This window comes from Oncorhynchus nerka, linkage group LG21 (assembly GCF_034236695.1).
Source record: "Oncorhynchus nerka isolate Pitt River linkage group LG21, Oner_Uvic_2.0, whole genome shotgun sequence".
Taxonomy (NCBI): domain Eukaryota; kingdom Metazoa; phylum Chordata; class Actinopteri; order Salmoniformes; family Salmonidae; genus Oncorhynchus; species Oncorhynchus nerka.
In genome coordinates this window covers 25,702,107-25,715,134 of record NC_088416.1, presented here as the reverse complement: position 1 = coordinate 25,715,134, position 13,028 = coordinate 25,702,107, and the positions used below count along the sequence as shown (strand labels likewise).

The 13,028-nt window shown below is 39.4% G+C and overlaps 1 protein-coding gene across 1 annotated transcript; it reads left to right on the top strand.

The window, feature by feature from the left end:
• Positions 1-268: 268 nt before the first annotated feature.
• On the top strand, positions 269-3,763 carry uncx (UNC homeobox). Its single transcript, XM_029624463.2, has 3 exons — positions 269-911; positions 1,414-1,589; positions 3,145-3,763. Exons 1-3 carry the CDS (start codon positions 656-658, stop codon positions 3,664-3,666), a joined length of 954 nt encoding a protein of 317 aa, XP_029480323.2. The 5' UTR covers positions 269-655; the 3' UTR covers positions 3,667-3,763.
• Positions 3,764-13,028: the final 9,265 nt, after the last annotated feature.

The window sequence follows — 13,028 nt, the reverse complement described above, 5'->3', positions numbered from 1 at the left end:
CTGCCTTTTTTCAATCAACCTATCGACAGCAGGCTGAGGAGTCGATCGCCCCCTTTCATCAACATCCCGTTATATTGCACGCGAATTGGTTGTAGTCTCGAATAAAATTTGACAGCATTTGGATGATAAATGTCTTTGTGTAAAATGAGGGTATTTGTAACTCGGCATCGATTAATAGAGAGAGTAAAATTTTAAAACGCCATAACATGTTGACCAAAAACTGTGACTAGCCTCTCCGTCATTTTAGATGTGGAGCGAGCGTTCGAAATTAGTCCATCTCTTTCACCTTTTACTGGGCTTCAATCTGATCACTCTCTCTTGGTGGTCCCCCGTGTAGTTGTGATGTAGTTCTTATCAAAGCCCTCCTGTCTTGTTGTGACAGCTCTGATATTGTTTATTGAGGTGTATGTCAGGTTTAATTAGCAATCGATATGGAAAGCGTTTGCCAGACCGCGCCTCTGACGTCATACTCGATTACCGTTTCTCATTGGTCTCAAATTCCCAAAGCCTAGGCTAATTATTGGAAGGTTCATGTTGATAAAGTACAGCTCATCCTTCCCTCCACATCATGTCCCCTCCTCGCTGGCCACTCTCACTGCATGCTTTTTAAATTCACACCACCAGCCTCCAGACGTCGTTTCCTTTTGCCTATGAGATGATGGACAGCAGGATACTGGATCCACCTCATGCCCAGTTCGGAGGCTCTCTCGGCGGGATGGTGGGCTTTCCGTACCATCTAAGCCACCATCATGTTTACGAATTAGCCGGTCATCAACTTCAATCTGCGGCCGCAGTTCCTTTTTCAATAGACGGATTACTTAATGGTTCCTGCACAGCTTCAGTGGTTAATTCAAACCCCCTCTTGTCTGGCTGTGGTATGAATGGAGATAACCAGCAGTACAAGCTGACAGGTAAGCAAAACGAAATACAATACAAATCAAAAGGTTGGCTGTAGATCAAAGGACTAAACAAAGAACTGAAAGTGTCTGTATATCCTGTATATCCTCTCCATAAAGCGTTAAAGAGGGAACCCAAATCCTAAGAAACAAAGAAGCAGTCTTCTGCTTTCAAATTGAGGCTTTATGCAATTCATTTCAGTGGGGAGCAGCATACGAGCTCAGCTCCAAACATGAAACCCCTTATGTTGTGACAGGGTGGGAAAAAAAATCACAATTTCTCGATTGTTAGTAGAATGTTTTACTGTGTTATTGTTATCATTATCAGGATCAATATTGTGTGATTAATAGTCTATAATTACTACTATTTTCTTACCATCGAAAACGGACATAAATAGCCCAATTTATTAGACGATATTTGATTAATTTCTTTATAAAGGACCACAGAAAGAACGTATCCTTGCAAAAATCATTCAGGCTACTTTTGCGACTCTCTTGTTTTGTATTCTCATGCTAGATTCGTGTGACCCAGACAAGGATAGCCCTGGTTGTAAGAGACGACGAACTCGCACAAATTTCACTGGCTGGCAACTGGAAGAATTAGAAAAGGCTTTTAATGAGAGTCACTATCCCGACGTGTTCATGAGGGAAGCACTGGCTCTGAGATTGGACTTGATAGAATCGAGGGTACAGGTAAATATCAACCATATCCACTTTTTGGCATTCACTGTTGTTGGTTTGTTATGATGTGTAGCTTAATGATTCTTAAACACTGATAGGCTGTTTGAACAAAGGAAAGTAGGCCTATTTATTCCCCATGTCTCTTGCACAAATATATTACAATGGTCTATTTTAGATATATAGTTGTCCTGTAATTCCTGTCTCTTTGTTGTTTTGTACTGTGACCAACAACTCCACAGGGAGCTCGTGTAATATAGGCACATAGAGGCCTATTATAGTATGTTCAGTACGATGCCTCAATATATTTATATATATATATATATGTATATACATACGATGCCTCAATATATATACATACTTCAAAACTGCTTCAAAACTGCAAATGACAGCAAATCCTTTTCACAATTTTAAAAAGGAAAACATTATCAAACGTGAATATGTATTTAAATAACACATTATACGATATATTTATAGAGATATAGTCTTCGAAATCAAGGGTGATACGAGCAGCAAACCGAGTATAAAGAGGACCTCTGGTTCAAGGAGAAATACTTTAAATATAGCTAAGCCAGGGAATGGTCAGTTCATTTGCTGTACTTGATATTAATATAAATTGTGTAGATTCAGTCGACAAGGCTATATTATTTGCACTCAGACATACTCAAAATTAATATATCTACGTATGTACATTCAGTCTTTCCTATATAAACCTATAAAACACCCAAGGATACACAAACATTTATGAACTTGAATATTGATACATTTTCAAGTACTACATTTTTATAAAGGACACACCTTTTCCCCATCTCTCCTCATCAGTCAAATGTCCATGCACGTGGACTTATTATTGTGATCATTTGCACTTCTGATGTCAAACGCTCATATGTATATTGTGTTATGCACAGAGAAAATGCCCAAAAAATGCAAAAGTGACATGCAAAATATTTTTGTCTTAGCAATACACAGCTGAAATAATCAACTAATCATCAAGCTTTGATCCATTTGAATCAGCTGTGTGGTGTTAGGGAAGAAAAAAAAAAAAACGTTGACCCCCTGGGGTCCCGAGGACCGAGTTTGGGAAATGCTGGTTTAGTCCTATATTTGTCATGTCACTTTAGCAATTTTTAGGCAGTTAAGTGTTGGGGGAATTTTGAATATTTGTAACTATATTAAACCATTTATTATTATGCATTTGATTGGGACACAAGGGCCCATCATAAGCGAAATATTTGTTTTCATGGAGCATTTTCCAGATCAGACAGACAGCATTTAACTTTTAATTGAATAACGAAGAAGGCATAAACACACGGAATAATTGTAGGCCTAGTCGAATTGGAAAATAAATATGCTTATTTGCATCTGATAATAAACAATTGTAGGCCTACAAGCAAGAGGCATTGCTCTTTGGTTTTGTGTAATTTGGAACCATCTACAAAACATTATTCCAATGGTTCACACAAATATTAGCCTAAATTATTAATTATTAGGCCTATGTATTTTTTTTTTTAAGAAAGTGGACATCTTCTTTTTGAACATGGGTAACATGATTTGTTTCTCTAATATGCAGGTATGGTTCCAAAATCGTAGAGCTAAGTGGAGGAAAAAAGAAAACACAAAGAAGGGTCCAGGGCGACCAGCTCACAACTCCCACCCAACAACATGCAGTGGAGAGCCCATGGACGCGGAGGAGATCGCCAGGCGAGAACTGGAGAGGATGGAGAAGAAGAAGAGGAAGCAGGAGCGAAGACTGTTGAGGTCCCAGAATAAACTTTTGTCAGGGGACCTATTTCACACCCCAGGATCTGACAGTGACAGTGGAGTGTCACAAGTGACAGACAGTGAACAAAATCCACATTGTGACTCTGTAGGCCGAAACCAAACTCAATCGAGCTGTGACCAAACACCACAAACCCTCCAGAACCAAAGACACTTGAACCAAGATGCTGGTGGATCCGAGCTGGACTCGTCCGACAGCAGTCAACAGTCAAGCATGTGCGCCAACAGCAGAGTCTCCAACCTTCAGAAACTGAACCCATTCAGCGTAGAAAGCCTTCTATCGACTCCAGACCAAGGCGCAAACCGAACATAGATGGATTTTCTGCCTTACCTTCTTCGCGGCCTTTGATAGGGAAAGGACATTTCTTACTCTATCCTATCACCCAGCCGCTTGGATTCATTGTTCATCAGACTGCTTTGAAGACAACACCACCAGACTCAGATGCTGACAACTCCACACAAAGAACCACAGTGAATGACAGCAGCATATCTGCCAATACTGGACATAAAAACCATAAGGAGTCCAACAATCTCAACGACGCGAAAGCAATCAAAGTGCAGGTCAACTTTACCGCGAAAAATACTAGTTCCCCACAGAACAGCCCAGGCCATGTTACCTTTTCCAGTAGAAACTGTAGTCAGTCTTCAGCCAGTTGTAGTGCAACATATTTCCAAGATGATGATGATTCAAAGTATCTACCATTAGACAAAAAAGAGCAGTCTGTAAAAGACTACCCAGAGAGTTCCGAGTCTGTGACAACCAACTGTCCACCAGAGACAAAGACAGAGACTCAAGATGTCGATATGGAATAATAGACCTATAGGTGAGAAACAATATTGATAGCGTCAACAACACCTTTCATTTGCCCAAAGCTCAATCACGTCTTAGAATATAAACTTTCATTTTAAAGATGACATATATAGCCTATTTTCTGATGATGATGGGTTATAACTGTGTGTGTGTTTGTTTGCTGCGTGCGTGCGTGCGTGTATATGTGCACGTGTGTGTGTGGTGGTGGTGGTAGTAGTACTAGCCCCCCTGTGTAACAAACTGTAAAAATACATAAAAAACACAAAAATCCTCAAAGGCTGTAAAAAGTATTATAATATTTATATATGTAAGGTTTTTATAAATAAATCGATTGTATACAATACATCCAAACCGTGTGAGACCTTAAATAGCCCGTATAGTGGGTATAGGTAGCGCTTTCTGCTAAAATCTGATGTTGTATTTTGTGTATTGCTTTAACAAATTTATTCATCTATAAGCCTCACTGAAATGAGGTTACGAGCCGGAGGCGAAAGGACCCGCTCGACTCCTGCAGAGTTTTGATATGAAAGTAATTATTTTCCCGGTGGCTACTGCAGGGATTCAGTTTATTTTAGCCCAAAGGGTTATTATACATTACCGATTTCTAGTGATATGAAATCACATAAACTTCCAAGAATAATAGAATTAGCATGAAAGGCTGGGGTGTCAAATTGAAATACGAAAATAATAGCCCCGGCAGCTGGGAGTGTGTTTGTGCATATTGGATAGGAGATGGGAATTCGTGGGGCGGAATTTTCATGAGCTTTTCACTTTGTCAGAGCCCTTGTAGCCGGCTATATTAAGATAGATGTTCGATGATATCCCTCATTGTTCTGTCGCTTACATTGATGTTTCTGTGTTATCAGCCTATTGATCATGCGTCGGCTGTAATAGGACGGGCGAAGCAAACGTGCCTATTTACAATAGCAGAACACATTTGTTCTAATAGGGTTGGCGGTCCCCAGGGATGCTGTGCAGGCTCGGGGACATCTGCGCCATGGCAATATTAGCAATGTTGACCAGATTTAAAATCGAGGTAAGAAAGGAAAGACCATTCACATCTCAAACAGCTTGTTTTACAAGATAGGGCCTATAGGTATAACGCACGAGAAAATGCCCTCAATAACACGAACATCTAAATCCTAAAAATGGAAAACATCAATTCCAGTGTGTCCTTAAATACCCAGAGTTCCTGCTACTCTTTTAGGGTCTTGATTTGCAAATAAATTGAAAATAATCAGAGGGGCAGCTTTACATCTGAGCCGGCGCAAATGAATTTCTGAGCCTGTGTCCCTTTCAAAATATTTACATAATTTTCACCCGATGACTGCTGTTTGCTCAGAGGAAGCAATGACTTATTGGGTGTGAGTGAAGGGGGGCTTTTGGTATAAGAGACAGGCAAAAGTGTATAGGGAAAGGGAAAATTTAATCTCAACAGAGAATATATAGGCCTATGGCAGAGACAGAAAGTCAATAAGCTAATGAATAACTTATTATTTGATGAAAACAGATCCAAATACAATGGCCCTTGGAAGTCCTCAACCCAACAAAGATAATACTTTGAACTTTTATTAAATATATATTCCTATACCCGACATAATATTTAAAGACATTATCTTCTTATTCAGCCAGCCGCAGCTCCAGCTCCCCCAATTATTGAGCTTTATTTCTGTCAATGAGTTGCCATTTAGGATAGGCCATTTGGAAATTAGAGTTGTCTGGATGTGTCCTTCAATATATATATTTTTTTGTGTGTGTGTCTTATTTGGAGCGTATGTTGTATGGTAGGGGGTGTTCATGTTTAATTCATTAGCATACCGAACAGGAGTATCGTGGCTGCACACTGGTGGCCTTAAGGTGAAATTAGCGATTTGCTTAAGTAGTTAAGCTTTTTTTTGCCTGAGAGCTGCACGCTTTATGATTCAAGACAAACTATCAATCGATATGGCCCAGGCAGCCTCCAGGAAATGTGTCCTCCATGAATCATACTTTATGAATTCAATTTCTACCCGAAGAAATTTTCAATTTGAACGCCGGATCATTATGGGAGAGTGTAAATTGTTTTTGCTCTATTATGCATCGGACGCCATCATTTTTCTTTCTAATTACGGAGGTGTCAGGTCGGGCTGTCATGCAGGCGCTGATTTTCAATTTAACTGATCATCATGCATTCATTTTCCCATTTGATAAATCTGCTATCTCGACGCCTCTCCATGCCTGGAATGCTAAAAGAGAGACACAGACTGGCAAAGTAATAGGGGCGTATATGCAGCAATAAGTGCAGATCAGGCAGCTAATTTAGCACCTCCTGATATTTCATTTCCATTTTTCATTTTCAACTCTCAAAGGAGGGAAAAGCAGCCCAAAGGCAGAAAGCTCGTTCGTATTCAGCATCAGAGAGGGAAAAAAGACTACGAAAAAGCTTGTTTTCAACGACACATCCAAATTAGGATATCAAGCTTAATTAATGCTAATTGAGTTTCTCAATACGTGTTATTTTTATTTAATAGAAACAAATTTGCGCAATTAATTATGAGCGTGATATCAAGAACCTCATTTGCAACATTCTCTTTTCCCTCCCTCGCAGCTTTGAGTAAATTAACTTATTTTGTCATTTGCCATTTTTTTTGCAAATTAAGGGGGTGAACCAAATCCCAACCAGGAATTATGCCATTGACATTATTTAAGAATGAAAGACGCACACTTTTAAAAAATATTTTTACAACATGCAATGTTCATAGCACACACCAATGCCGAACTATACAAATAATTATACAGATATGCCTACGAATAAATTACTTGTCCATTTACGTTGTTTTTCTTCAGCATTGCATGGGCCTATTGGTGTTAGAAATGAATGAGTGTAACATCAATTTTTATTCATGAAGCAATTCATTAATTGTTGTCTCATCATTTAATTTGTCACAGTCTTAACTATTTGAAGCTGGCTAGTACACATTATTATAGAAATGAACACAAAGAAAATGGTGTTTAGTGACCTGCTAATTCATTGGTTTTGTAGATTATAGGAATGTTATTAAGCACCTTTCCTTATACATTTTCCAAGATTATGTTTCCTAACAAGCCATTATAATATTTTTGAAGATTCTTTGAGTTTCTAAGTGGTTTTTCACGTATTATTGCCATAGGTTTTCTACAAACTTGTCACTAATAGTATCTGCTTAGCAGGGCTTTGTTTCAGTAGCTCGAAATGAGCATGAATGTAGAAGGACTGTGCCAAATCAATTCAAGATTAGAATGATCAGTCATACATACGACAGACATCAAATTACAATTTGTTTAGCTATTCGATGTGGATCTATAGATAGTCCTACAACATAGTTTAGTATATGCGTATATGACTTGCAGATGTGAGCCTATATTTTCATAATAATCAAACAAAGCAAATGTACACCAATAATTTTAGGCTACAACAACCCATAGACAAAACATGGCAAATTATTTCATTTCCACGTGACACAAAATCAATTTAGGCATTGACCGTAAAACAATGCACATGCCTATGATAATCCTATCCCATGTTTGTTTGGCCGAGATAAGAGCGATTAAGTCTGTCGGTCCATTAATAAGCATGCGATGTAATAAAATCCAAAAAAAGCATGGCGGAGTTGCTCCAGGATAGGAGCCAAATGTCAAGTAGCATTTTAAGCGATTGTGTTAAAGATCCAAGTGCCAGTGTTTCTCTTTGGCTATCACTGGGACAGAAGGAAGTCCCCTTCATTCTCTCATTCAGCCTCAATGAATTAGCTAAACAACGTTGGTAGCCTAAAATAAAATGACTTCAATTTGACATCAAGTCATTGGCTGCATTGATGAGATTAGTCGATCGATCATGAACAATGCACTACTAGCCCATAGCACAAACTACAACATGTCTTATAGAGCATCCAGTACAATCAAAGCGTGACAAGCGAGAAGCCAGCAGTCTTTTTTGTAGCTATTGGCCAAGACAAAAACATAGGCTACTATAGGTAGAATGTTGGCTCTACACTCTTAGAAAAAAGGGTTCCAAAATGGTTCTTCGGCTGTCCCCATTGGAGAACCCTTTTTGGTTCCAGGTAGAACACTTGGGTTACATGTAGAACCATGTTTGTGGAAAGGGTTTTGGGTTCCATGTAGACCTTTGTGGAAAGGGTTTTTACATGGAACCCAAAAGTGTTCTACCTGGAACCAAAAATGATTCTTCAAAGGGTTCTCCAATATGGGGACAGCCGAAGAATCATTTTAGGTTCTAGATATCACTTTTTTATAAGAGTTTAGAGATATGTGAAGATGGAAATATTCTATTGAAATGTTAATGTCTGTTGTGTAATAGGCCCACCCATCTGAAGACCTTCTATAACATTTAATTATCTCATCATCTCAACTGTCGCCTGTCGGCTTTATCTGCAAATTCACGCTTGGAAGTACAGGCAGTGAGGGACTGAATTATACTCTATCCATCTGTCATATCAACCAACTACATCAAACCATGTGGGAAACAATAAAGGCAACCACCTAGAATTATTCAGTTTTTGTAAGGTTTGAGTTATAGGCCTAGCGCCAATCTGCTTTCAGCTACATTCAATATGCCTCAAAATGCTTCCTCTATAGCAAACGCATCTTGTCATATCCGGATGTTGACATTCTGGTTTACATTTGAGGCGTTTACCATCCATTATTTTGACCTGGAATAAATCAACATCATAAACATGACCCAGAAATGAACACCAACTCCCTTGGTCATTGTGGTTATTAAATATCTAACAGTCTGTGACTGCAACCCTGCTCTTCTCTGCTAATTATCACCTTGTGAAAAGTGTTTCATTAGCTTTTTTTCATTTAATGAACCAACCACGGAATTCCAGCCAAATAACTAATAAGGGGTCTTCCTCAAAGTCATGAGTAATGACATTTAACATAGGCCTATGTATTATAGATAGACCAATAGCTTATTCAGCTTATCCAGCCACTCTCAGCTCATGTGTGATATGGATGGATGTACTTCCTCAGTGGAGCCATATGTCAACACCCACATGCTTTAAAAAGATCACTCAATCTGTTTCCAAATCCATTCAGCCAAAAAAAAAAAAAAGAAACCTACATGGAATCAACAAGGTGTTGCCACACAAGGTCTTATTTGCTTTACTTGACTCTTTTTGCACCCAGAAATGATATCATGGGTTACATGTAATGAATGGAACGTGCATTTGATTGTATGGCGTTACATGACCAACACCATCCAGCACACATATGCACGATCCACCTGGGTGATACCTACTGTATATAGAAAGCATTTTATGTTTTGAAGCTAGGTTATATTCAGACAGCTTACAGGGCTTTTCGCTCCCCACCATCACATGTTTTTTTTTTTACCTGTGTTGATATGCCACAATGAAGACTAACCACTTTGTGGGGTTTCTAGAGAACAGTGTAAACAGGCATTTTCCTCTCCCGACTTCCCAGGGAACCTGCGACCCAGAGGTTAATGAAGCGTGAAGTGTGAAAACCTCCTGAGATGGGATGAGTTAAACAGTGTCCTCAGATGTTAAGGCAACACTGTCCAAATCTATTTGTGGATGTCAGCTCTTTTCATATGCCTCAAATCAGTCTTTTTCAGAAGGTGAACAAGCCCCATCTATAGATCTTGGCACTTTTCAATCTAGAGGGCTTTATCTTGTAGTAAACTATCGCAATGTAAAGTAATATATGTGTGTTGTCATTGAATACCCCAATACCCTATGAGAGATTGAATTGAAAGTTCAAAAGTTAAGTTAATTAAATACAGTCAGAGGATAAAAGCGAAATGGGTAAATGTTGTGGTTTATTATAGGACTTCAACTCCATGATCTTTTTTGAATGTACGTTTGACATCTAACATTGCACACAGATCATCTCAGAAACTGTATTGTAAATCAATAGGATGTAACACTAACAAAGTTCACTATTATGAGCTTGATCTCCATATGCTTTGTTGATGATCACCGTACTTCAACAGAGGAATACACTGAGATATCATTTCCAATGACTGAACTACACTGTAATAAAACAATTCTGGGAGCTCGTAAAAATGGAACTTAATCTCCTGTGGCATCTTGGATCTGTCACTACAAGTCAAATATCCAGATAATAGTAGAAGTGTGTGTGGGGGGGGTACTTTTCAGTTTCAGTTCCAGACCTTACCTGCCCTTTGGAGTGTGCCTTCAGTTGCACCCTTTGGAGTGTGCCTTCAGTTGCACAGTGGTCATTAAAGTAGGCTGCTGTTCTGCTGGAGGTTAGTCTTTGTTAAATGATTTGATAGGTGGACTGTTTTCATTGATTTGGGTCAAGCCAAACATAGCAGGACATGAGAGAAATTGCCATAGGGTGTAGTTAACCCAAGGATAATTAGTTATTATTTCAGCCCTTAAACTGCATTAACCTTTTCCATTTCATACAGGGGATTGGTTCTGATCACACTGCCAGGCAGTGTTCCATCCTCCATCAAAAGTTAGCTATAAAAACATTACCCAGAACACACCTCAACAGAGACATTGTCTCCCTGAGTAGTCCCATCAAAGCATTTTCTCCAGCTTTTTACTTATAACTATCCTTTTAGAAATGTCCCCAAAAAGGCACAGTTGTTAACAACATAAGTCAGCTCCAGCAAATTACAGAGGTGTCAGAGGTTGGTTAAAAAAAAAAGCAACAATACTCATCAGTGTTGTTTATCAAAGTTACTCATCCTCATGGTCTCGATACATAATTACTTTTAAATAACATCCCTCACAATCCAAACTAAATAGTGCATGGGCTGGTGTTAGTGATCTTATTTCAGCCTGCAGCGTAAGTCTTCTTTAGCTAATAGGCATTTTCTGGTTGCAATTAAAATGGTCGGCGTGAAGGTCTTGACATGTCCTCCAATAGGCTAGTCACCAACCCCCAGCTCTCTCCTTCCTTTCATCATTAAAGTGGTATTGCAAATGCTCTTTACACATCAAGGCCAAGACCTCAGATTTGACTTACTACATGCACATTATTTCATCCTTGGACCCCTGGTAGTACTGACATGTACAATTCTGTCATTAATGCGGCAGGAAGCTCAGGGATGGACCAGACACAGGGTTTCACTTGAGGTCCAGTTTTTTTTTAATGGGCCAGGGAAATAGGGTCTAACTGGGCCCGAAATGTCACTTTCAAAGTGTCCTGTAGACTGTAGAGGAGGAGCATGTTATGCCTCTGTCGCCAGTCCGATCGATCACATTAGAGCAGGAAGTGGGGGACATCTGACAGGCCAGAAACACTTCAATACTGACACACTCTGACTGGGAGCTTCAGGCACACTTCTTGAAATAAAAAGAAAGCCTCATACCAGCCCTGTAAGTGGGTGTGATTAGGCATAAAGGATCCCATTGTGCAAAGGCTGGAAGAAAATTAGAAGTGATAGTGGGACAGAATCAATGCTGTTTTCCTCTCAGAAGTGTGACCATATCCATCAACAACCACCGAGATGTCTAAGGATCGCTTCCCTACCAAACACCTTATCGACGGCTAGAGGAAGGACCTGAGGAAGGAACCTTTTAAGACATAACATTCATTTCAGTGCTATCGATAAGCAGGCCAGCCTTTCAAAATAACCGATTATGGCACAGGAGAAATAATTAAAGCACCACCTACAGCTTTTTAAGCCTAATAAATGGGGAGTTGGAGGACATACATTTACTGAACAAATTGAGGTTCTCTCCAGCAGGCAGGCTCCCAAATAGGAATTCAATTAAAAGTAATATATGTAAAGTAGATATCAGTAGGAATTTTAATGCACACTGGTATGCAACTGTGAAGAACAAACATGGATATATTACTTTAACCCGAGATCCCATATGTAAATTCAAATGGAGCTGGTGTTGAAAATTCAAGCATTTACAATAGATTTGCACAGAGACATTCCAAGCACTTGGGCTATAACAATGTCCACTGAAATTTGCAAAACAAAGCCCACTAAATCTAATAATCACATTTGGTATGAAACTCAATCTTAATGGCATACTCATGGATAAATTAACAAGACAGCATAGGGGGCAAGACTGTATAGAAGCCACTGCGTTAGGGCTTCTCACATTTCTCTCAGTGCTACGCCATACGCCATGGTTAGTTTTGGCTGTGCAAGGCTGCAGTTTGACTCACTAATCCAATGTGTTTGCCAGCTTTGGGCCACCCTCTGTCCAGGAGGTACTGTAATCCTTAGTAATACTGGCGGAGCGCGCACAGAGCAGGATGGCTTCTGATCAGGAAATATTGACTGTAATAATTTGTTGCTCGTTCCCAGAAGGTGCACCAGCCATGTTTAATCAACAAACAAAACACCCAATCTAACCCTAACTGGGCTGCCACTCTTTGTGGATCCAGTAGAACAAGTGGCTGCATGACAACATTTACCCCTCGTTAATTGATAGTTTATGGAGATCCTTATTGAATACTTGTATGGTGGAGTGAAATAAAGACTTTGCTTCTCAGTACTAGCCCATGGCTAGGCCATGATGTTACTGAATTGAAGGGAGTTTAGGTGAATGGGCCAAGCAATTGGTCTTGTGGTCCTGCTCTTTAATTGTACCTATGTGCTGCTTCTCTTCTGGTCAGGTTTAGTAACTTATTACACTGTAAAACCTTCCCCTGTACATTTACAGAACTATACTGGCACCACAGTGACCAGCTTCATACTGTAATTTTTCTTTACAGCAGAGATGCTGTAATATGTTTTACAGTACTATTTGCCTTACTGTAAAGACATATTACACATCCTTGCTGTAAATTTACAGGGATGCTGTAATGTTTTACAGTAAAGAAAATAGTACTGTAAAGCAAAATTACAGTATTAAGCTGACAAC